This window comes from Colletotrichum spaethianum, assembly GCF_022836535.1.
Source record: "Colletotrichum spaethianum MAFF 239500 DNA, contig04, whole genome shotgun sequence".
Lineage (NCBI taxonomy): Eukaryota > Fungi > Ascomycota > Sordariomycetes > Glomerellales > Glomerellaceae > Colletotrichum > Colletotrichum spaethianum.
This window is the reverse complement of record NW_026054774.1, coordinates 815,468-837,713: the sequence shown is the minus strand read 5'-3', so window position 1 is coordinate 837,713 and position 22,246 is coordinate 815,468. Positions and strand designations below refer to the sequence as shown.

Sequence of the window (22,246 nt, the reverse complement as noted above, 5' to 3'; positions counted from 1 at the left end):
CCATGGGCTTCTTCTCTGCATCCTGTAACTCGCCCTCCTGAACCTCATAAGCCGCCTCATCCCTGGCATTCGCCTCTACGGCTCCGTCAACATGAACCTTGGAGACATGGAGCGCGCCGTGGTGCAGCCCGCCCGCAATCTTCCACCTCCTTGTCCGGATAATCCCGATCTTTAGCAACGTCGGCCCCGAGCCGTTTGTAGCAGCAACATCGCCATTCTGCTGGATGAGCGCCTTCTGCAAATCCTCAGCCACGATACCCTCGGCACCCGCCTCACAGCTCCATTCGTACAGCACGACCTTTGCTTTGGGGCTGTAGTGCTTGTACTTCATCCCCGGTGCCCGCGGCGCCGACTTCCCTGTCTCGCTCTCATCCTTGTACGCCTTGACGACGCCCTCCCATCCGGCACAGCTCCGCAGCTCCTCCATACTCACACCGCCGGGCCTTAGCACGACGGGTGGATTGCAGAGGCCGTCGACGACGGTGCTCTCTACGCCGACCTGACACGCCCCCCGTCCAGGATTAAATCAATGCGCCCTTCCAAATCGTGGTAAACATGCTGCGCTGTCGTAGGAGACGGTTTGGTCGAGGCATTGGCGGAGGGCGCAGCCAGCGGGACGCCGGCGAGCTTGATCAGTGTCAACGCCAACGGCGAGGACGGCATTCGCACACCGAAGCTTGCTAACCCCGCCGTGACCTCGGGCGCGAGCTTGCTCGGCTCCGGATTCCGCAGCAAGATCGTCAGGGGGCCGGGCCAAAACTTCTCGATAAGCGGTTTGTAGATCTCCGGAATCGGGTCCTTCCCCGCCGCGTTCCCGTTCGCTGACTGCTTTTCGGGTCGCAGCAGGTCCCTTAGCATGTCCAAGTCGCAGACGTGTGATATCAAAGGGTTGTCCGACGGCCGGCCTTTAGCAGAGTAAATGCCCTTGACGGCGCCGCTCCGCGTCGCGTCGGCGCCCAGGCCGTATACCGTCTCGGTGGGGAACGCTACGGGTATATCCTTGGTGCGCATGTATTCTGCAGCGTCGCGCAGTGCGGTTATTGATGCGCCAGAGACGGAGCTGGAGATCTCCCAGCGGCTTAATCTCTCGGGCCCCTCGACATCCCTGAAACTCCCTAGCCCTTGGGCCTCGACCTTGACGATTCTAGTCTCCATGCTGGTGTTGTGATTTGTTGATAATAGTCTTAGACAGTTGCGGCTGAAGGTCGCGATCTGGCGACTTACACGATAAGTGAGAGCCAATGTGAAGGATTGCAGAGATTGAGCCGGCTTGGAGTCAAGGGTTGGAAGAAATAAAGTTGGTGTAAAGAGGGTCTGGGGTAGTTATTTCCGATATGAGAGTGAACGAAAGAAGAATATAGATCGTCGTCATATGTAGGGGAGAAATGGGTATCAGAAAAGGTCTTCATGCAGATCGAGTGGGTGGAAGTTGAGTCATTGGGGAAAATTTTGTCTTGATGAGGCTAGGTACATAAGTGAGAAGCGAATGGTCGTGCCTTTTAGCGGCGATAATCCGAGTTTGAGGAACCGGTGGTCGGGTCTTGCCTTCCAAAGTAGTGACAGAAGCCGCTGAAGTTGCCTCCCGCCGATCGGTTTCTAGTGGAGCCTCTGATGTGATTTTAGTGGAAAATAGGCTACCCTTCAGGGCACTTACCACGTGTTGACCGGTGCCGGCCGAACACGAAAACGGATGTGCTTGCCCGGCAGGTCCGCGGCCTGCTGGGCCAAACGCTTTCGGAGGCGAGTCCGATGTATGGATATTTCGAACTGCCTGGCCGAAGACCTTAAACACTCGGAGTCAGCTCACAGCGTAGTTTAGCCACAATGATGTTTCAGGGGTGGAAACTGAAGTAGTTGTAATCACGCCGTCAACAAATTATATATGCATACGACGAGGGCTTGCAGAGTCTAAGTCACGATGTATTTACACCATCTACCTGTCCTGGCAGATGTCACCATCTTAGTCCGCGCGCTTCGGAAATCAGTGAACCCGTCTCTCATCGACTTTTCTCTACTTCAGAAACCTTGGGGAAAGCTCGTTTATTCTCATTTTTTTTCACCCTCTGCGTTCTCTAGACGTCAGATGCCTTGCCCGTCGCCGCTCTTCCTCGGTCAGCACCCAGATCATACCATCCTCCTCGTCGTCAGGCTGGGCCGAAATCTCTTCCCACTCCTCTTCCTCCATGTTGGCCACCATCAAGATCTGCGACACCCTAGCAAATAACTCCCTGACGCCGTAGTTGCCCTTACACACCGTGCTGATGATGCTGGAAAAGTCGCGCTCCATGCGAATTACACCATAGGCGTTAGCCCGGGCGTCCCACACCCTACGCTCAAGGACACGCGAGAGATAGCGCGCCGTCAGGTCGTGCAGGGTTGTAAAGGTGTGGGTCGTTAAAAGCCGCGAGATGGGCTTCATGAGTTGGTCCCAGCCGTGCTCGAAACGCCGTGACACCTGGTCGAGCATCTCTTCTTCATCTTCATCGTTCTGTTGGGCGAACTCGGCTAGCTCCTCTTCAGACAGGGAGTAGTCTACATCGCGGAAGGTTTCGGCCAGCACCGGTCTCAAGCGCGGCTGAACGACCTGCTTGAAGAGTACCTGAAGTCCTTCATTGAGAAGCTCAGTTGACTTGGTCGTAAAGGAGCTGTGAAGTGTGTTGAGGGCGGAGGCCACAAAGGCGGCGTCCTTGTCAAAGGGGAATGTATCCTTGAGTGATGGCTCATAAGCTTCACCATTTGCCTTTGGCGGGTCGTTCGTGCTTCCCATATTACTAGTAATGATGCGGCCGAGGTACTCGTTGGCCGTGTCAAGACTATTGATCAGGACGATGAATTGGATGATCTTGTCCTCTGGTGGAAACCCTCCTTGTACGATTGGTTTGGGATACGACTCGTCTCGCATCTTTCGCTGGATCATACCGACGAAATCAGAGCTAAGAACTCGACCAATGGTGGGAATAACAGACGCAATGACGTCTCGTTGCGACGTAGATATGGATTTCTGGATAACGGCACTGACGACGTACATGACGTCGTCCACCGCAGAGATGATGAACGGCTGATTGGTGTCGATGTGCTTGTTCATGCTGAGAGACAATCCGCTTGGGGACTCATCCAGCTGGAATGCCTTCTCGACTGATCGTCGGAAGAAGAAAGTCATCATGGTATTATAAGGGGATGTGAGCTTGTCCGAAACCTTCCGCTTAAGGTTGGACTTGACGACGACTTCCGGCATGGATAGGGGAACGCTTTCGGACGATAAGGGATCCTACACACCTCGTTAGTAAATATCTCCGAGATGAGACAGCCTACTACTAACCCGAGTCTTTCCTGCCAAGAACCGGGAGTAAAGAGACCATCGGCCAAGCATAATCGCGATCTCACTAAGAAGGCCGTCCACTTCCTTCATGTTGACGCCCTCGTCCTCGCTGTCGCGTTGATTTGCTCCGGCGCCCATCGCTGGCGAGTTAACCCGTGGTGTCCCGCCCCTCTGCTGCGGCAAGAAGCTCTGGACCAAAAATGAAAAGGGATAACTCTTGACGTCCTTCAGCCGCCTATCAACATCGCGCTCGTCACTCCAGGAGTCGAGGATGATGCCTCCCTGCACGTCTGCCTCTTGTTGTAAACGCTCAATAACACGGACCATCTTGCCGGAGCCATAGTGCCGCTCCACAAGACCTCCGTGACCCTCAACGATCCGCGCAATGTGATCAAATAGTCTTGTGAGAGCATTGGCGTAGAAGAAGCCCTCCTTTCTCGCCTGGACCCCAGGGCTCTCCTTCAACACAGATCTAGCTGTACCAGCCACGCCCTGGCAGACATATCGTCCGTAGACATCCAACCCAACATCTCCTCTGTCGATGAGCGGGAAGAGCTTGAAGAACCGCGTAACTTTGGCACCATCTCCTTCTTTCGTCGCCTTTTCGAATTCCCTCAGGAACAGCCCACAAAGGCTCTCCTTGGCGTTCTCGAGCGTCGTCCATGGTGGGTCAGGCACCTCCACGGACGGGACGATTGAGGAGGCGAATTTACCCTTGGTGATGTCTTCCGGCACCTGCGACGCTCGCGCAAGATACGCCGCAGCAGCTTCCCAGTCTTGCGGGGCACCCATGCTTCCCACGACGCCCTGCACGCATGCCTTGAGCTCAGCAACCTGCTTGACAACCTCCAGAGTATCCTCAACCCGGCTCTTTTCCAAATCCAGTTCCTTCACCTTGTTGCTCAGCCGCCCCGCTGTGTCTGCCGCTGTGGAAAGCATGTCGTTGCCAATGGACCGCGCGGCGATGACCTGACTGCCAAGCCCCGCGCGCAGCAAGTCCAAGCGGCCCAGCTCGCGGGCGAGATCAGCTTGGGAGCCGAGGAGTGCATCGAGACGGCTCGTTATCGCCGACTCGCGGGTATGGAGAGCTTCGAGTGCGGCGCGGACCTCGGCGACACTCGAGGCTGCGTAAATGGTGGTGTTGCTGCTGCTGTTTGGTTGGGTCGCAGCGCCGTGTGCGCCGTTGTCGGCATTGTCGCTGTCCACGCGATGGGAGGAGACGCCATTCGTGAGGGTTGACATTGGCGCGAGCTGGCTAAAAGGTGCATAGCTACCTTGGCCTGCCAGCAGAGGTAGGGGAGTGTTGTTCAGACCGGGGGTTGATGAGGTGAAGGTGTTAGCTGGCCCCAAGTACAAGGTAGGAGCCTCGGTGTACCTTGCTCACCGATAAGCGAGACCAAGGTGTGGATGCAAGGGAGAGACAAACTTTGGGCTGAAGTAGGTCTGCAAACTGGCCTGTTCAGAGAGCATCAGACGAAAAATAGGCATAGGGTTCGCAATTAAATCTTTTAAGAAAGGCCGTTAATTATTCACCGTATTCAAAGTTTATATAAATGCTGAGGCCGTTGACCGGTACAATTCGCCTGTACCTCACATGAATGATGCTTCCTAGTCTACACTGCCTGACTGTAACCACCGCCCATGCGCCGTCTTGAGTAGTTCCAGTACTTTCTAAACTCATCCGCCCAAAACACCGTGCTGCAAAGAGCCAACAGGCCGACAAGATCGAAGAAGCCCAAGGCCTCTGTTTGGAAGACCTCCTGTAGCCAGGGGAAGTATATAACGAGCAATTGGCCCGCGATACTGAGCGAGACCGCCCAGTTGAAGAGGGTATTTGAGAAAAGTCCGACTTCGCCTCGCAATACCGACTTTGATTCAGATCGGCAGGCCAAGGCATTAAACATGTCGAATAGTACAAAGCAAGTGAAAGTCATGGTTGTGTCGCGGCGGTTAACCTCACCATCAGCAAGCATCTCACGTCTGTAGACGAGCATGGTGCCCATCATGATGATTGATGCCGATGTCAAGACTCGGTAAAGGAGCTTCCTTGTGAGCACCGCGTCATTACGCTTGCGAGGAGGGCGGTTCATGACATCGGCGTCAACAGCCTCGACGCCGAGCGACTGCGCAGGCGGACCATCCATAATGATATCTGGACAGTGTTAGTAAATGATATGCTACCACATTGGGCGGAAGACCTACTGATCCAGAGAATCTGCATCGCATTAAGGGGCGATTTGAAGCCGAGGATTGTGCAGAATAAGACAAGAGACAGACCAGCAGCACTGGTGCTCAGTTGGAACGTCAGGAAGTTCTGGATATTGTTGAAGATTCCTTTGCCCTCCTCGATTGCTCGAAGGATGGTTGAGAAGTCGTCGTCTGTAAGAATCATGTCCGCCGCCTCCTTCGCAACATCGGTTCCATGCAACCCCATGGAAATGCCAATGTCTGCTCTCTTCAGCGCGGGGGCGTCATTGACGCCGTCTCCAGTCATGGCGACAATATCGCCTCTGGCCTGAAAAGCGCGAATGATCTTTAGTTTATGGTCTGGGTTCGTGCGAGCAAAGATCGTAGTATGTTGAATGGCGTGTGAAAGCTCCTGCTCAGACATGGCCTCGACGTCCTCACCCCTCAGAACAGGCCGCACAGATGCTTGACTAGAAGCATGTTCGATCGGCTTCGCGATCGGCATGCCGAGCTGTCGGCCAATTGCCATAGCAGTGGTCTCGGCGTCACCCGTGATCATTACGACTCTGACCCCTCCGCGCAGTAGTCTCCTAATTGACTTGCCAACGCCAGGCCTTGGGGGTCACTCATACCGACCAAGCCAGCGAATGTGAGGCCTCTGTAAGTCTCGTCCATAGGCTGAGGACGGGGGCTTTCAACCGGAGTGTTGGTACGACTAGTCGGTCCCAGTGTGGTTCTACCCCTAGATCGCGAAACAGCGCCACTGGCAAAAGCGAGCACGCGAAGACCTTTCGAGGCCATGGCCTCTGCAGCTTGCAACGCCTCTTGACGGCGCACGGAGTCGAGAACGATCTCTCGGCCGTCGCGAGTAAGATATGTGTCGCATGCTTCGAGAATTCGATCAATGGACCCTTTCATGTAGGCGAACTCCTTGTCGTTAGTTCCAATAGTAACACCCATCCATTTACGCTCAGAGCTGAAGGGAGTTTCGCTAAGACGCGGGCCAATGGATTCGCGAACGTCATGCTCCTTGAATCTGTCAAGCAAGTCAAGCATGGCGACGTCGGTAGGTTGTCCGCACCAGCGTGTGTAAGTCGAAGCAAAGTCTGTTCCCTGTGTGGACGAAAGTACAGCCCTGGCAGCTGCGCCGTTCTCTGTGTACTGCTGTGCAAGACGACCGTTATTCGCAATGTTACCAATGCGCAAAATACGCAAAGTGGCAGGGTCCGGCTTCGTCTCTGTGGCTTCATCGTCGGATTCAACGTCAATGGCGTCCGTGGCACCAAAGTACCACATCTTGGCGGTTGTCATGTGGTTCATGGTAAGGGTTCCTAGAGAAGTCAATAAAACTCCTACTATTGTCGAGTTGCAATCATGCGTGCGTACCTGTCTTGTCGGTGCATACAACATTCACCGAGCCCAGGGTCTCTACCTTGGGCATCTTGCGCACAATAGCATTGTGGCGGGCCATTCTGTGAACACCGAGAGCCAAGGTAACAGTTACAATGATTGGTAAGCCTTCCGGGATGGCTGCAACAGCGAGAGAGATCGATATCGTGAAAATCTCAAGCAACTTCTTTCCCTGAAGCCAGCCGACCAAGGAAATGAGACCGATGACGCCAAAGGAGAATTTGCTCAGCTGAGAGCCAAGGTCGTCCATGGAAAGTTGAAGCGGTGAGCGTGGGCTCTCTGTCCCAGAAACACTAGTTGCAATGGTTCCGAAGTTGGTGTGTCCGCCTGTTGCGAAGACGACACCCTGGCCGTGACCGGACCTTACTAAGGTGCCCATCCAGGCGATGTTATTATCGCCATTTCCGCCAGCATCCCGGCTGTCAGATAGGGCGGAGGGACTCGGAAGCTGAAGGGTGTCGGCCCCGTATGCAGAGGACAAGAGACTTCGTGCTTTTGTTTCGGCCGTGACCCGGACCGGTTCATTCTCTCCAGTGAGATTCGATTCGTCGATAGTGAGATCTGCTGCCTTAGTGACCCGGATATCTGCTGGTATACGATCACCCGTAGTGAAGTAGACAAGGTCTCCTGGCACAAGCTGCGAGGCCATGACCTTGGAAGAGGTTGCCTCTAGCATTTCCTCGCCCGGCGTAGTAGAGTCGACCGACTCGGTGCCATCCATAGGACCCTGCGGCGGCCATGTGGGAGTCCGGGCGCTGCCCGGTGTCTTGCTGGTGGCTGACCGAACAAGGTGGGCGTGATTTGGGACCAGGTGGCTGAGTGCCTCTATTGACTTTTCCGACCGATATTCTTGTACGAAGCCAACCGAAACGACGATGGTAACCGCTACCGTGATGCTGACCGCGTCATCCATGTTACCCAGAAATATGGAGGCCCCGGCCGAGACGAGCAGAAGCACAATAAGCGGCTCTTGGAATTGTTTGATAAATCGAAGCCATAGAGGTTCGGGGGGTTCGTGGGGGATTTCGTTTGGTCCATAGTCGCTGAGTCGGTTCAAGGCTTCGGTGGGAGACAGGCCGTGAGTCAGTGATGTTTGAAGCCGGCTGGCAGCTTCTGCTGGGCTCATGGAAGAAAACTCGTCGGCGATGCTCTAAGCAAACACCAGATTAGCTCGTTTTCAACAACACTATGTAGTCAAGGGGATGGCTACTCTCGACTGGGCCGAAGTGGTTCGAAAGTGTTCCGGCCTTGACCGCGATGATTCCCTCTCTACAAGGTCCATGGCCAACCCGTTGATGCTCGGCACCTTGGCCGCCAAAGGCAGCAGAGCGTTGCCATCGTCGGAGTCTTTTCTCTTGTGCCAGGGCCACTGCATCTCTGCGTATGACGAGGCAGCAATACCTCGGTCACGACCTTCGAATAGTTGCAGAACGCCCAGTGCCGATCATTTGTCAGTGGGCAAGGCGAAAAGGAGACATGCGCCTAGGCGTAAGACTGTGTCGTCGAATCTCGAAATCCGGTCGTGTTCGAAGGACAAAAGGTCCTTTATCGCCAGGGTATCAATTGCAAGGAGCTTGGTCCAAAGACATAGTTTCGCGGAAGCTGTTGACGGACGAAGGCAAACGGATGTCGTGGTGAGAGTTGAGAAAACGTGTGCCTTTAGCAGGGATAGCAAACGCATGGCCAAAATCTAGTCCCAGATACCTACAGGCGTGCCAACGCGTCTCTAGGCGGGCCCGTGGCGGTTGAACAGGGGGGCCCTGGAACAAGGACTCGGGAAGAGTCTCGCCGCTCCGCAAATGCCTGACCAGTGGGATATCGGGACAGGTCGCTGTGAGCAATTCAATTGCCGTGTTCAAACGTCTGACAATTTACCAGGGCACCATACGATAATAGTTACGTGTTGTGTCTGCAGCACTATTCCAGCAAGCGGTGCAAGTGATACATGCACTTGCGGATACTAGAAAGAGACGCAAACATTGGCTATACAAGCCCGAATGCTTGGTAACTGTAACAACTGAGGGAGACTTCTCTGGATGAACGTCGAGAGCATTTCGAGGCGTGCAACTGGTTGTGTCCAATCTTAACGTGGTGAAGCAAGGTGCTCTCGGGCCAGATTAGGCAGGGTTTCCAGGTTTTACAGAGTGGTGGTGGCCGTACATACATACCTACCTAGTACATACTGGGGATTCAAAAGCTGGAGACACAGGGACCTCCAATGACAATCCAGAGAGGACGCTACCGAAGTTTGGTTTCATCTCATCTGCGTTGTTCCAAAATGGGCCTGCGACAAACGTGAGCTCTCCTTAGCTGGAACACCCTTAAGTACAGATAGCAGTGCTGTAACCGGGTTGAGCGCCCATTTGCATGGAAGAGCGAACGCTGTTGTCGCGGTTGGCTGGTGAAGACACACGGATGGATACCTACCTTGAGTAGGTACTTTGGCCAAGCAACAAACTCGAGCTGCATGTCCTAGGCGGTGCCTGCTTCGACTTGCAGGTCCTCGTACCTGAGAGAGCTTAGGTAAGGCGTTTGAGCTTGGGGTCACTGTCTGTCTTGTACCTTGCGCTGTGCCGCAGTAGGCGAAAATACCTGCTGCCGCCGCTTCCGGGATGGTCGCCGGGTCAGCAAGTTCATGGTCCAACAGTGGAGCAATGTTCTCACGTGATGTGGCTGGTGCCACCAAATTCTGCGCGGACCAATCCCTGCCCAATCCCAGCCCCGTCATTTTGCGTCCACTGGCACGGCGTCAAGAGAGAGAAGACCACCGCACCTTGACTCCCCCTCCTGCTCATCTCCTCCATCTCCCTCATCGCTGCTCATCGCGCTCTTGCTGCTCCCGCTATCGCTGCAAGTGACTCTTCGGCCTTTGGCGATTGATACCATTTGCTTCATGTCGCCGCGCTTCACAACCTGCGCGTGTTAGACCTCGACCCGACCGCTACATCCCCAACGCGACCCGATTCCCCATAACAACGCGTTCTCGTGTTTACAGAGCTACCGCAACCCGCCCCTCCAACCCCGGCGCGCGTCGCTGCCTCAATACCTTAAGAGCAGTGGCTCTTGCTCCTTGCTCCTCGCATCTACACCCTCGCATTACTCTGCTCCGTCGCCGCCATGTTCTATTCGGAGACGCTCCTCCAAAAGAGCGGGCCGCTGGCCCGCGTTTGGCTGTCGGCCAACATCGAGCGCAAGCTTTCCAAGACGCACATTTTGCAGTCCAACCTGCCGGACAGTGTAGAGGCCATCATTACGCCCGGCCAGGCCCCGATGGCCCTTCGTCTGAGCGGTCAGCTGCTCCTCGGTGTTGTCAGAATTTACAACCGCAAGGCCCGATACCTGTTGGAGGACTGCAATGAGGCCTCAATGAAGATCAAAATGGTGCGCTCGCTTTCTGGTGTATCTTTGACGCGCTTTACTAACGCTTTTAGGCCTTCCGCTCAAGCGATAACCACGACATGGCAGTTGCCAACCTATACGCCAACAATCGCGAAGCGCTGCTGCTGCCTGACAAGATTACTCCACTCGACAACCTTGACCTTCCTCCGCCTCCCGACGCCGCTTGGCTCCTGTCGCAAATGGATGATGTCACAGCCACTCCGGTCGGTCGTAAGGGTCGCGTCAGCCACCGCGATATCAACTTGCAGGAAGATTTCAACAACAGTCAGTTTCTGACCCAGGGAGACTCTCTCGACGATGAGCTGGAGTTGGCGCCCATGGAAGATCTTGATCTTGAGCTTGACTTCGGCATGGATATTGATGATCGCCCTACCCGTATGGACACGACTATCGAAATGGGAAGAGACGCACCCCTCGCACGTTCGGTGGAGGACGATATGTTCAGCGAGCTTGACATTATGCCGCGAGGCAAGGACCAAACCGAACGCGAACCCTCGTTAGGTCTCGCTCTCGACTTTGGTGACGACAACGTTCGTATTGCCGACGAGGAGGGAGATATCCAGATGGGCGACGACAATGAATTCCAGTTCCCCGCTGGTGACCAATCTGTAGCACCGGGATTCCCTGGTGCTCTGGACATGCCGCGCGCTCGTATCTCTGAGTCGCCGCTTTCAGAGATCGATCCGGAATTTGCACGGGAGGTTGAGGAGGAATATTCCCGCATTCAGCATACGGATCTCTACGAACCAGACGAGGACCAGGAGCGCACTGTTGTCCGTCATCCTCAACGCTCAAAGAAGAGAAAGATTCTTCTGCCAGACGAACAGACGATGCTTTCCAGCAATCACATTAAGGACCAACAGGCCAACCACGCCAACATCCTCAGAGCTCAATCGTTCTTGCCTAGAGATCCGTTCGTGCTTGCTCTGATGGAGATGCAAAAGAGCGGTGGTTTCGTCTCCAACATCATGCTAGAGGGTCGTAGTGCCAGCTGGGCACCCGAGTTGAGGGGCATGCTCTCTCTTGAAGCTGTCAGCCGATCCAGCGAGTTGAAGAGGAAGCGGGACAGCGGCATTGCCGATGTAGAGAGTGACCATGGTGCCACATCCAAGTCACCTCGTCTTGTCGTGGAAGAGGAGGATGCTTTTGCTGTCGAGGCTGCTGGGTTCGGTGCCCAAAGCGTGGCAGGCGACGGCACTGTTCTCGAAATCCCGGCTGAGGAGGAGGGCATTACTTTCGGAGGAGACGACGACACCGCTCGACCTATCTCTCGCGAGGGAAGCCCCATGCCCGCCTTTGACGAGACAACAGCTCCCGCTGTGCACCCCCAAGACAGCGGCCCTGTTTCGCTCGGTACCAAGCATGCTGTGCACATACTGAGAGATATCTTCGGCCCTGAAGCTGAGAATGACGCTGAAAAGCGCAAGAAGACCGCTGTGGTCTTCCAAGACCTGCTGCCAGAGCAGAGAACGACGAAAGCTGATGCCACCAAGATGTTCTTCGAATGCCTCGTCTTGGCCACGAAAGACGCGATCAAGGTCGAGCAAGGCGAGACCCTTGGCGCCCCTATCAGAGTACGTGCAAAGCGCGGCCTTTGGGGTGCTTGGGCCGAGCGCGAGGCAGGAGGCGAGATCGCGGAGGAAGAGGAAGCCAACCAGCCCGAGCCGGCAGCTGTCAGCGCTCCAGCTGTTGCCGTGGAAGCATAGTGCCCGTCGTTTGTTTTGACGAAGACTATCCGATTGACGCATAGCTGTTGGAGGCTTGGCATGTAAAGTAACCGTTCTTTCTCTCTGTTGGACTAAGTTGGGGGTCGGTCCTGGATATGGCACTCGGCCAAGTGGCGTTTGGAGTATACTTGGGAGCTGGAGAGATACCAGATGCTGTTGCGGCCTGGGAGGGTGGAAAAAGCATGATTTGGGAACCCGAGCCGCATCTTCGCTGTTGGATTGGCTTACTGTCGTTTTTCTGGCTTTTTTTTCGTCTTCCAGAGATGCTAGTATAGCTGTTTTTGATTGGGGCCACGGCGGGCCTGTAAGGATACCTCAGTACCTAGGTAGTTAGCTGCTCTTCATTAAATTAAGCTAGACCTTTGTTCACAAATTGGTGATCTCATGAGTGATTCAAGCTAAGCATGTTTTATGACATTACCCCCAAGAGGACTACTTAAGGCTCCTTGTACATGAACTTGTGAAAGACTGAAGCTGGACCATAGTGTTTGGAGAACAGATAGTCGATTGTTTCTACAGTATTAACACCAAAGTCTTTGTCAACTTCGAGATGCAATACATACGGCTGACGTCTTAAGAGTCTCTCAAAGAATACACCAGTTGTGCTGCGAACGTGGCCCAAAGGTCCATCTCAGATACTATGACAGTTCTCCAAGGAAAAAAGGCAACGTTGAAATCAAGACCCAGCTGTGTCTTTTACGTCAAGTCTCAGTGCATCACGGTGTCTAGATGAGAGACACGGTATCCAGATGTAGTGACTCTGAAGACGCTACTTGACAGACCTGTCTGGAACAAAAAAGCCCAAAGTTCGCTTGCGATACAAAGCAAGATAATAGCGCCAAGTGCTAAGGCCTATCGTCATCGTCATCGTCTCTCAACCAATCTCAATACTAATCTGCAGACGGTGATGCGAACTATCGTGTCCACTGGCAACGATGCACTCAATCTCTTATTCCGGGCGGCGGAACAACAGGATACAGAGAGTGTGCACACAGCAACCTCCAGCTCACATGAACCACAGCTAGCTAACGAGGACGCTACACCGCGTAACGTCTATCATACAATAGTTGTTGACCGAAAATCCTGCCCTCAGCCCGAAACGGAGGTACTGCAAGTTTGGGACAGTTTCCGACTCATCAAAATGGGCTGGTTCACAGCCGAAGAGGCAGTGATATATATGGACCTGTAGCTACACTTCTCACCCTAATGGCACGGGCTACTGGTTAAGAGACTAACAACAAGTAGTTTCTTCAAAAACCTTGCAGCATCCTCACCAACATGCCATGGTTTAGACCCAGGACATGCAGCCCACTTCCGACTTATTACACGAGAGCCTCTGTTATGTTGTACGATTTTGATGATCTTATCTCGATACCATACGCTTCCAGGACATGGTGGTGTCTCACGGGAAACACTTATTCATCAGCGTCGTTCGGAGCATTGCCAACACTTGATCTCAAGGATCATGTTTGGGCAAGAGAAGAAGTCGAAGGCATAAACCCGTGCAGTCGGTGCAATACAGGCACTTTTGCTCATTGTCGAATGGCACCCTAAGGCCATACATTTCCCGCCCGACGCCGATGGATGGGATTCGGACCTTCTCCTCTCGGCAAGCGATAGGCGGGACGACCCTGCTGGGAATAGAGCCGAATGGAATAGCCCCAAGGCACAGTGGCTCGGAGATGTTGTTACACCAGCTCGAATGTCAGACCGGATGTCTTGGATGCTCTTGGGCTGTGCAATGTCTCTGGCGCATGAGTTAGGTATATGTGATATGAACACTGCTGTGAATCCACTCTCGCCATCGAGCCCAGCGCAAAACTCACGCAACGTCCGCCTTCGTCAACTTCTGTTCATATTCGTGGAACAACTTTCGGGTCGTCTAAGCTGTGCATTAATGGTGACGACGTCCTTGTGCCGCAGCCTGACCGAACGACCACAGTCTACTGATTCTTCTTCTTCCGCCTTTTTAACGGGGTGGATAGAATTGACCCATTTATGTCGCACTATCAACGATGCCCTCTTCCCGTCCCCATCCGAAATTCGTCAACTCTTGTTAAGTTTCCGTTAAGTTAGTGTTATTAGGCATTTTCACCAGCAGCTAGTTGCCTGGAAGGATCAGTACTTGAAAGAAGACCGTTAGCAAACCCGTTTGTGTTTCTCAAGTTCAGCATAGTGTACTAACGATTAAGGTTTTAGTTCTTGTACCAGACGCATACCAAGAACTCAACATAGAATACCATCACCTTCGGATCTCGGTAAACAGCCTCGGCATGCAAGCTGCGGTTGATCGTTTCTTGACTGACCAGAATGCCGGCGTTGGACGTTCACAAGGTGCGCAAAAGGTTTTGACAGCGACGGATTACGAATTCGTACAGGAAGTGGTTGGTGGTGGATGCCAGATCCTCCAGAGTTCCAACAAGCTGGCTAAACGGGGGACACTACGGTTTTGCCCTGTCAGGATCTTCCTCCACATTATTGAAGCGTCTATGTTTCTCCTCAAAGCGCTCAGTCTGGGCTCGTGTGTGTCGAATCTCCAGGCAGCTCTCGGCGTGTTGGAGCAATGCATTCGATCGCTTCATGCCAGCAGCTTAGACGACATGCGTCTTGCATCCAGATATGCTGCACTTTTGGATCTCCACGTAGCGCGTTTCCGTCAGTGTCTGATCACCTCGGTACCACCTCGAGGTATTCCTCTGTCAGAGGCACGTACAGGACAGGGCAATAGCGGCGACCAGACAAATGCTCAGTTTAGTCATTTTTCGGCACTCGATCCATCCTCTGATGACGGGCTTTCATTACCGTTTGATCCATCTATGGCTGCGTTTGGGCTCCTAGGCGAAATGAGTGATGGCGGAAGCTTTGACGATACTTCATGGGATTTTCTCTGGAACCTCCAGATGACATAAACTCATTTGTATTTAGTCAATTCAAATCATCATGATCTGACCATAATTCTGTCCATCGTTGGTATTTAGTCGCCAACTATCAGACAGCATGTATGAGAATATCGAAATACGTCAGGGATAGCTTTCTGAAGCGCATAGCTATTTTAATATTGGACAACTTCAGCTTTGAGTTGTACAATGTATCTTTCTGTTTGAGCCAAGTGAGAATTTCCTAAACGAGTTAAAGCTTTGGGTACAAGCTGGTTGTCGACCTGCTTCCTTGGCATTACAAGAACCCTCTGCTGACAGTTAGTTACCAGTGATGAGTATAATGGGTTACGTAGTTCAGATGAGCTCAAACATCAAATAGATAGCACAATGACTGTAAGTAATTTTGCCCGATTTTGCACAAAGTCCCTTGAATTATTGACAACTGGCAACTAGCAAAGGAAACAACCAGGCCTGTATCTTAGACATGGCAAGGTGAACATTCCTAGTGATGTGTCACTATATAGTGACGCGCTGACCAATAAAATCGCTCCTGGGCCACGGTTCAAGCTAAGTTGAGCTGCAGTCAGATAGATGGTCTCTTTGTAGTAAAGGTGAGTAAAGAAACACGTCAAGGAAGCCTGTGAGAGTTCTTCTGCCCTGATCCGGAAGTGCGGCTCAGACGCCATTTGATTACCATAAAACATAACTATAGTTAACTATAAAACAGCGAGGGAAAAAAAAGTACAGGTGCTTGGAGCGATTAGCTATGAGGAGAGAGCTGTGTAGGTTATCGTACGAAGACAAGTCTCATAAGCGAAATAGATATTATGTCGCCGTTGGGTGGCACTTTGATCTCGAAGTGATACTACTAACCGTCTTACAACGTCCAGCCGGATATCGAGCTGCAGTCCGTTTCTAGAGACAATGAACAAATGAGATAAATAACCTTTTTGCACAATGACCCTTTTATTACATCCCCCCAACGTTATACAAGTTGATATTATCTTCTTTGGGGTAACACACTTGAATATTAATAAACTACTGTACCCAAATCGGATACTAGACAATCCCGCTCGGGCCGTGACTTCAACGCCTCGGCTATTATTAAAGTTGATTTGATTAACGAAACAAACTCAAAACCAAAGGTACTGACATATGTGTGTGTAAGAAAAGAGAAGTTTACTGAGACCTCAAGCAGTTTAGAGTTCGACGTGATGGCATGCAACAAGGCTAATGGGTCTTCTTGCCGCGCGGTAGTGTTCACCACGGCCCGAGGCAAATTGCATGATGTAGCTAGACTGTCCCTTTAAGTAGTGCATTAGCCACTGATGGCAATGGACCAACAGTATGCCTTACCTTTCTCCAACGTTGAACCATCAGGCTCACCGTTCCCACCGTTCCAGAACCCAATAAAGTCCTACAGTCTCAATAAAATAAACAAAAAGTACCTAAATATGAAAGTTTTGATCATCGGAGCAGGCATTGGCGGCCTGGCTTGCGCCATTGCCTGTCAACAAGAGGGGTTCGAAGTCGTGATTCTGGAAAGAGCTGACAGGATTGTGCCGGTAAGTCATGAAAAGACACGCTCCTGGCCCGTGCCGTTTGGTAGGTAAGAACTTGGGACGCTGAATATCGCGAAGATAGGCGCAGGGATTCAAATTCCGCCAAACGGAGCCAGAGTCGCGCGACAGCTGGGCTATATGAACAAGTTGTTGAAGTGCGGGGTCGTTCTTGATGCGATCGAGTTCCGCAGATATGCCAACGGAAAGACGCTACACACATTTTTATCAAAGGATTCACAGAGTAGATACGGCGAACTTTGGATGGTCATTCATCGAGCTGATTTCCACGCTGTGCTGTGGCAGAAATGCGAGGAACTCGGTGTTAGTCTATGCCTAAACAAGGGAGTTGAACGCATTGACTTTAATAATAATGTTGTTCATTTAGAGGATGGAGGTGATATCCAAGGCGACGTGATAGTTGGAGCTGATGGTAAGAATAGGTCCAATTTGCTTCTCAAGCACGTAATCGAGGAACTTAGACTGACACCAATAGGGCTCCACTCGGTTTGCCGCAACCAGCTTCTTGGATCGCCTTCGCCTGCGGTTGAGACCGGAGACTTGGCGTATCGAGCAGTTTTTCCGGCCGAGTATCTCAAAGCTCTGGAAGACCCCCGTGTGGACGAGCTTTGCGCCCGGAAGCAGGTAACGGCGTGGTTCGGCCCAGATAGACATACCGTGTTCTATCCCGTCAAGGGAGGAAGGGAGTTCAACCTCGTCTTAGTGAGGCCCGATAATATGCAGCCCAACGAAAAGCGCATTGAGGGTGACATTGAAGAGATGAGGGAAAGCTATGCCGGATGGGATAAAACGTAGGTCTAACCGCACAGCCGACAGCCCAGTCTACGGCATAATGAGAAATGCCCGATAATGATTGTGACGCAGAGGCTAACACTTTTCAGACTAACCAAGCTAATATCTCTGATACCGAAAGTTCTGAAGTGGAAGCTCTGCACTCACCCAGAGCTCACGACTTGGACGAAGGTATGTTGAATTCCCAGCCAATACCAACACCAAAGACGAGATTTTGACGGCGTAGGGTTCTTTTGCTCTCTTGGGCGACTCATGCCATCCAAGCCTCCCATACCAGGCGCAAGGCGCGGCAATGGCTGTAGAAGATGGCGCTGTGCTGGGCAAACTTCTGGGCCTCCTGAAGGGTTCGGCTGGAGACAATATCAAGCAAAAGATTCCTGAAATCCTTGAGCTTTACGAGTCGCTTCGGAAGTCACGAACGACTGTAAATGTAGCAGGTGCGCTATCGAACCGGAAATGGTATCATGTCGAAGACGGACCTGAACAAGAGGCTCGGGATGCTGAGTTGGGAGGTGTGCCATTAAAAGAAGGACTGTCACCGACCGGGTGGCGCTGGGTTGACAAAAATTATCAGATGGATCTCCTCGGGCGAGACTCGGTTGCTGAGGCAGTCGAGGCCTTCAAACAGTGGGACCATAAGCAGGCGTAAAGTACTGCTCATACTGACCCCTAAGATAAGCAGAACTCTTACTTATTCTGTATACAAAGTCATTAGCTTATCTCAATTAACACTCCTTCTTAAGTTGAATTGAAAGTGCAAAGATCGTGATATGCAGATGACTATCATAACTGGACGCTGGTTAGTCCATCCTAATTTTTCATGTTAGGGTAGTAGTATCAGCTCAGTCTCGCTGACTGATAAGGGAACTCAAACTAGTCTGAATGCTTGCCGGTTGCGACGAACAACCACACACTTGGGAGAAGCGCCAGAGACGCTAATTTGACATCCTCAGAAATGCTCGCTCTGACCATTGAGACAAACCCGAACGTTGCAATAACGACAGCAAGTCAGTGACGAGACTTCGTGCACATCTGTCCCACGATGGACACTATCGCAAGACGGGGCTGGATTCATCAATTGAAGAGGTGTCAAGCACTTTGCGCAAGGCAACGGGCTTGTGTAACTACGTTGCATATCTAGTAGTGGAAAAGTCGAGGCCTTGATCGAGACTGGCCAAGGCGCTTGCCATCGTTCTACGATGTCTCACGCTCCACTGTACATCAAGGCAGAAAACACCGCATCGTGCAATTGAGACAGCATTGAATCACGCGGAGATGTTAGTGTTGAGCTGTAACAGGCAGAGTACAAGTCGCGCTTGTCACGTTGACGGATTGAACAAAGATTTGGTGCAAAACGATTATTCTTTCCAAGCTACCTAATACAAAATCCTAAAACTACCCTTAATTCCATTACTTCCAGAAACTGAATACCTCATGATTGCAAACCGTTCCACACCAAAAAAGTAAAATAAAATATTGTTGACCAGAGCTGGCACACATCGTTTACTCGATGTCGACCTTGTGGATCTCGGTCCACTCCTTTTCCAGCTTAGGGACGGTGACGATGAGAATGCCATCCTCCATCTTGGCCGTGATAGAGAGTGCATCAATCTCCTCTCTATCTGAACCAGGGGGCGGCAGGGGCACAGAGCGGCTGAACATACCGATCCTCCGCTCGCTCGATGCCATGGTCGCGAGGAAGTCCTCGTCGCCTGGGCGGTAAACTACGCCCGCAACGCGAAGTTCGCCCTTCTCAGCGTCCCAGTCGACGCCGATATCATCCTTCTTGGCACCCGGAAGAGCGAAGTGCAAGATGTACGACTTCTCCGTAGCGAAGATGTCGACGGGCGGCGCGAAGGAGGAGTCGTCATCGGCATAGTCGGGGCCGCCGCGTGTACCATCGCCCGCGCCAGGGTTATTGAGGCCCCCGAAACGAGTGGCCCACTCGCGGATCTGCTGGGCGAAAGGGTGACCTGCGAACTGGTTCAACCACTCTTGCAAGTTTGCGAAGTCGAAGCCACCAGGCTGGTTGTATGGCGGGGGCGGAGGCGGGGGTGGATGGGGGTGGCCAGGACCGAAGAATGGTGGATGAGGGCCGGGAGGAGGGGGTGGGGGCGGGCCCCGATGACCGTGGGGACCGTGGGGATGACCTCGGCTGTGGCGCCAGGGGTCGCCTCCGGGGGTCCGCGACCGTGACGTCCGCGACCACGCCGTCCTGGACCATGAGGATGGCCGTGCTCGGGGCCCTCGTCGGGGATATCGCGGATGGTGTCGGGCGAGTCGTCCTTTTCTTTCTCGGAGATATCGCCACTCTCTTCAGCGGCGTCACGCATGGTCTCCTCGGTATCGCGCATCGCCTCATCGGCCTCGTCCATGCCGTGACGCCCGTGGGAACCGTGGTGGCCCCTGTGACCGCATCGTCCGCCGCCGCGACGGTAGCCGAAGCCACGTCGAGGCTCACCCCAGCCACCGTATGCACCCCATCCGCCGGGGCCGCCGCCGAAGCCAAATTCGGAGCCGTGGAAAGGGAAGCCCGCGGGGAGATTGGCCCAAGGGGCCGAGTGATCAACACCAGCGCCGGTGCGCATGTTGGGGTCGAGAGAGTGGATAAAGTTCCAGAAGCCCTGGGGGCCGCCTGGACGATTGAAGGGGTTATTGTTGCCGTTTGGCCCTGCCCAAGACATGATTGCTACTGCTTGGCTGTAGGGTATGTATAAAGTGTAGGATGGGTTAGATGTATAAGGAGGTGTAAATGTCGGAAAGCTGATGAAGCTGAAGAAGGAGGAAAGTTGGGATATCACAGCGAAGAAAGGGTCATGTTATATATCATGCGAAAACCACAGACATGTTTTTTGCAAGGTAGGAGCATGCGTACGCCTCCATCTGATACCAGCATGAGAGAAGGCAAAAACAGTTGCGTAGCCAGGCCGAACCAGTCACAGCTACGTACACTACACCTTTGGCTACCGGGTCGAACATATCAGAATGGTTTCGAATGAAAGGGACATTGGAGGCACACTATCGCCACGCGTCCTGGGGAGGGGGCTCGGCCCAGAACTCATTGGATGAAGCCGGAGGGTGGCCGCCTTTCCATACCGAGCCCCAAAGTTCATGGTGTAAAAGAAGAGTCCACTATGGCTCCCGCGACCAAGCTAGCCGTACGCCTTCATGGCTCTGGGGCCAGCCTAGGCGTCCAAAAGCCGCGTCTTGTTGGTTGCCTGTGGAACTGTTCTTTGACGTTGTCCCTGTCAGTTGTGTTACGCAGCTTGTGGTAGTGAGGGGCATGACTGAGGGAGCGAGCTGAGGTGTACAGTAGGTTTGGGTGGCCTGTAGTTCGGGACCGATACTGGCAGGGGGACCGCTGTGGGGAAACGTGGCGTATTCGGTCCTGGAGGGCGATCCGTTGGGAAGAGTAGTGTACCGGTAGAAGTACTGCCACACTTGAATCGAGGTGAAATGTGGTGGTGCTCTCGCCACCGAAAGGGGAAGGGGACGCGCACGCCAGACTGCCTCATCCACAGCTAGTGTCGTAGGTCCAGCTGCTGCGTGGAGCTGTCGTCAGTCTTGTTGCTGTATGAGTCAAATGCCCCTGATTATGCGTCGAGCTCGGCTTTAGTGACCGGGATATTGTTGACAAGATGTCCGAGTTCTCTTTGGTGCCGAGGACTCGACAATGAATGTCATATGAATGCGAAAGGCCGACGACGACGACAACCCCGAGGTCGACCAATGATGGGGGAGCTTCTCGGAGGCAAACCAACGATCCGCACCAACCGACGCCGTGCCTGGCAGATGGGACCAGATGGCTTAGATAATCATTCCGCTGAAGCTTGGGCCATGGAACGATCCCCCACTATCTTGAAGTGATCCGAGCGTCTCCTCTCCTTTCTCTTCGGCTCCCTCCCAGCTGTCTCCATCTTTCAAGGCTGTTCCCTTCACTGTTCACTTTGCACAACCAACCTTCTGTCACTTCAACTTTCTTCCAACTCTTATGCTGTCTCCATACGTTTCGTCCGGCGCTTCCATCAAGTGATGGTCTACGAGAGTTGCAGATGAGCAGGCACATCACCCCCTATTTCTCGGCGCATCTCGACTCACCGGGTGTAGGATGCCGCCTTTGCCCATCTCAACAAACCACTCTCATCTCGCTCTATGCGCATTACGAGCTCGAGCGGCTCCGCTACCACGCTCTAGGCTCTCTGGGATTCTCAAGCCAAGCAATTCGCATTCAAGGGCAGGCGCTTGCAACTTCAAGGTGAAGATGCCATTTGCTGCCGCCCAACCTCTAAGCGCCCACGACATACAGCCAATCATGAAGCTTCGCTAGGCAAGATGCCACCATGCAGGGCTCCATACTATGCAGCATTTGGACGTTGCTTCAGGCTGTTTGGCTCCTGATGGCGCCCGCCTCAAAGTGTGCGCGAGCCACTTGTGCTCTCCCGGCTCCTAACGGTCGTGGGCAGCTGTCCCTCATTCATCCACGAGGCCCATCTTGTCCATGGCCCCTGCAAATGCCATGCCAGCCCGGCGAGGCCCTCCCGTGCGAAGTGGTGTTTGGTGTCTGTGCCGTGAGAGTTTCCCACCCCTCTCTCTCTGCCGCTGACGAACCCCCAAGTACCCCCGTCTCATCCCATCCTATGCCACACCTGCTTTTTGCACTCTGCCCAATGCTTCCCGCCGCCAGACCCAAACCCTACCTGGCGCTTCCGTCGTCCTATCTGTCACGTTCTTAATCTTTTTCATGAACGCGCTTCCGTCTACCTGACAAGTCCAAGTCCTGTTCTTCTCTCGAATCTCACCCTTTTTGTGGCATATCCCGCGCCGCATCTCCTACGTCCATCTCTCGGGCCTGACAAGCCGGCCGGCCATATCTGCGACCGCTCCCGTGAGACTCGAACCCCACCAACCCCCCATCAGCTGCGATCCTCTCAAGCATCCAACGGCAAGGCACAA

The 22,246-nt window shown here is 53.2% G+C and overlaps 7 protein-coding genes and 1 non-coding gene across 8 annotated transcripts; 2 read left to right on the top strand and 6 right to left on the bottom strand.

Moving 5' to 3' along the window:
- Positions 1 to 2,056: 2,056 nt before the first annotated feature.
- On the bottom strand, positions 2,057 to 4,561 carry ColSpa_02248 (conserved oligomeric Golgi complex subunit 4; the record flags this gene model as incomplete). Its single annotated transcript, XM_049268460.1, has 2 exons — positions 2,057 to 3,268; positions 3,320 to 4,561. The coding sequence occupies 2 exons, from the start codon at positions 4,559 to 4,561 to the stop codon at positions 2,057 to 2,059; spliced, it is 2,454 nt and encodes an 817-aa protein (XP_049124417.1).
- Positions 4,562 to 4,932: 371 nt separating this feature from the next.
- ColSpa_02247 (calcium-transporting ATPase 1) lies at positions 4,933 to 6,065 on the bottom strand (the record flags this gene model as incomplete). Its single annotated transcript, XM_049268459.1, has 2 exons — positions 4,933 to 5,471; positions 5,522 to 6,065. 2 exons carry the CDS (start codon positions 6,063 to 6,065, stop codon positions 4,933 to 4,935), a joined length of 1,083 nt encoding a protein of 360 aa, XP_049124416.1.
- ColSpa_02246 (calcium-transporting ATPase 1) lies at positions 6,065 to 8,042 on the bottom strand (the record flags this gene model as incomplete). The annotated part of the gene is made up of 2 exons (XM_049268458.1): positions 6,065 to 6,837; positions 6,893 to 8,042. 2 exons carry the CDS (start codon positions 8,040 to 8,042, stop codon positions 6,065 to 6,067), a joined length of 1,923 nt encoding a protein of 640 aa, XP_049124415.1.
- Positions 8,043 to 10,033: 1,991 nt separating this feature from the next.
- ColSpa_02245 (cohesin subunit rad21) lies at positions 10,034 to 12,021 on the top strand (the record flags this gene model as incomplete). Its single annotated transcript, XM_049268457.1, has 2 exons — positions 10,034 to 10,297; positions 10,348 to 12,021. The coding sequence occupies 2 exons, from the start codon at positions 10,034 to 10,036 to the stop codon at positions 12,019 to 12,021; spliced, it is 1,938 nt and encodes a 645-aa protein (XP_049124414.1).
- A 4,354-nt stretch (positions 12,022 to 16,375) lies between these two features.
- ColSpa_02244 (FAD-dependent monooxygenase OpS4) lies at positions 16,376 to 17,942 on the top strand (the record flags this gene model as incomplete). The annotated part of the gene is given in 4 exon segments (XM_049268455.1): positions 16,376 to 16,486; positions 16,562 to 17,292; positions 17,311 to 17,464; positions 17,520 to 17,942. 4 exon segments carry the CDS (start codon positions 16,376 to 16,378, stop codon positions 17,940 to 17,942), a joined length of 1,419 nt encoding a protein of 472 aa, XP_049124412.1.
- On the bottom strand, positions 16,441 to 16,556 carry ColSpa_rRNA_007. The gene has a single exon (XR_007414238.1). It is a non-coding gene; the product is annotated as a 5S ribosomal RNA (ribosomal RNA).
- Positions 16,865 to 17,155, bottom strand: ColSpa_02243 (uncharacterized protein; the record flags this gene model as incomplete). Its single annotated transcript, XM_049268456.1, has 1 exon — positions 16,865 to 17,155. One exon carries the CDS (start codon positions 17,153 to 17,155, stop codon positions 16,865 to 16,867), a length of 291 nt encoding a protein of 96 aa, XP_049124413.1.
- Positions 17,943 to 18,796: 854 nt separating the features above from the next.
- ColSpa_02242 (heat shock protein 16) lies at positions 18,797 to 19,977 on the bottom strand (the record flags this gene model as incomplete). Its single annotated transcript, XM_049268454.1, has 2 exons — positions 18,797 to 19,318; positions 19,423 to 19,977. 2 exons carry the CDS (start codon positions 19,975 to 19,977, stop codon positions 18,797 to 18,799), a joined length of 1,077 nt encoding a protein of 358 aa, XP_049124411.1.
- Between the last annotated feature and the right edge of the window lie 2,269 nt (positions 19,978 to 22,246).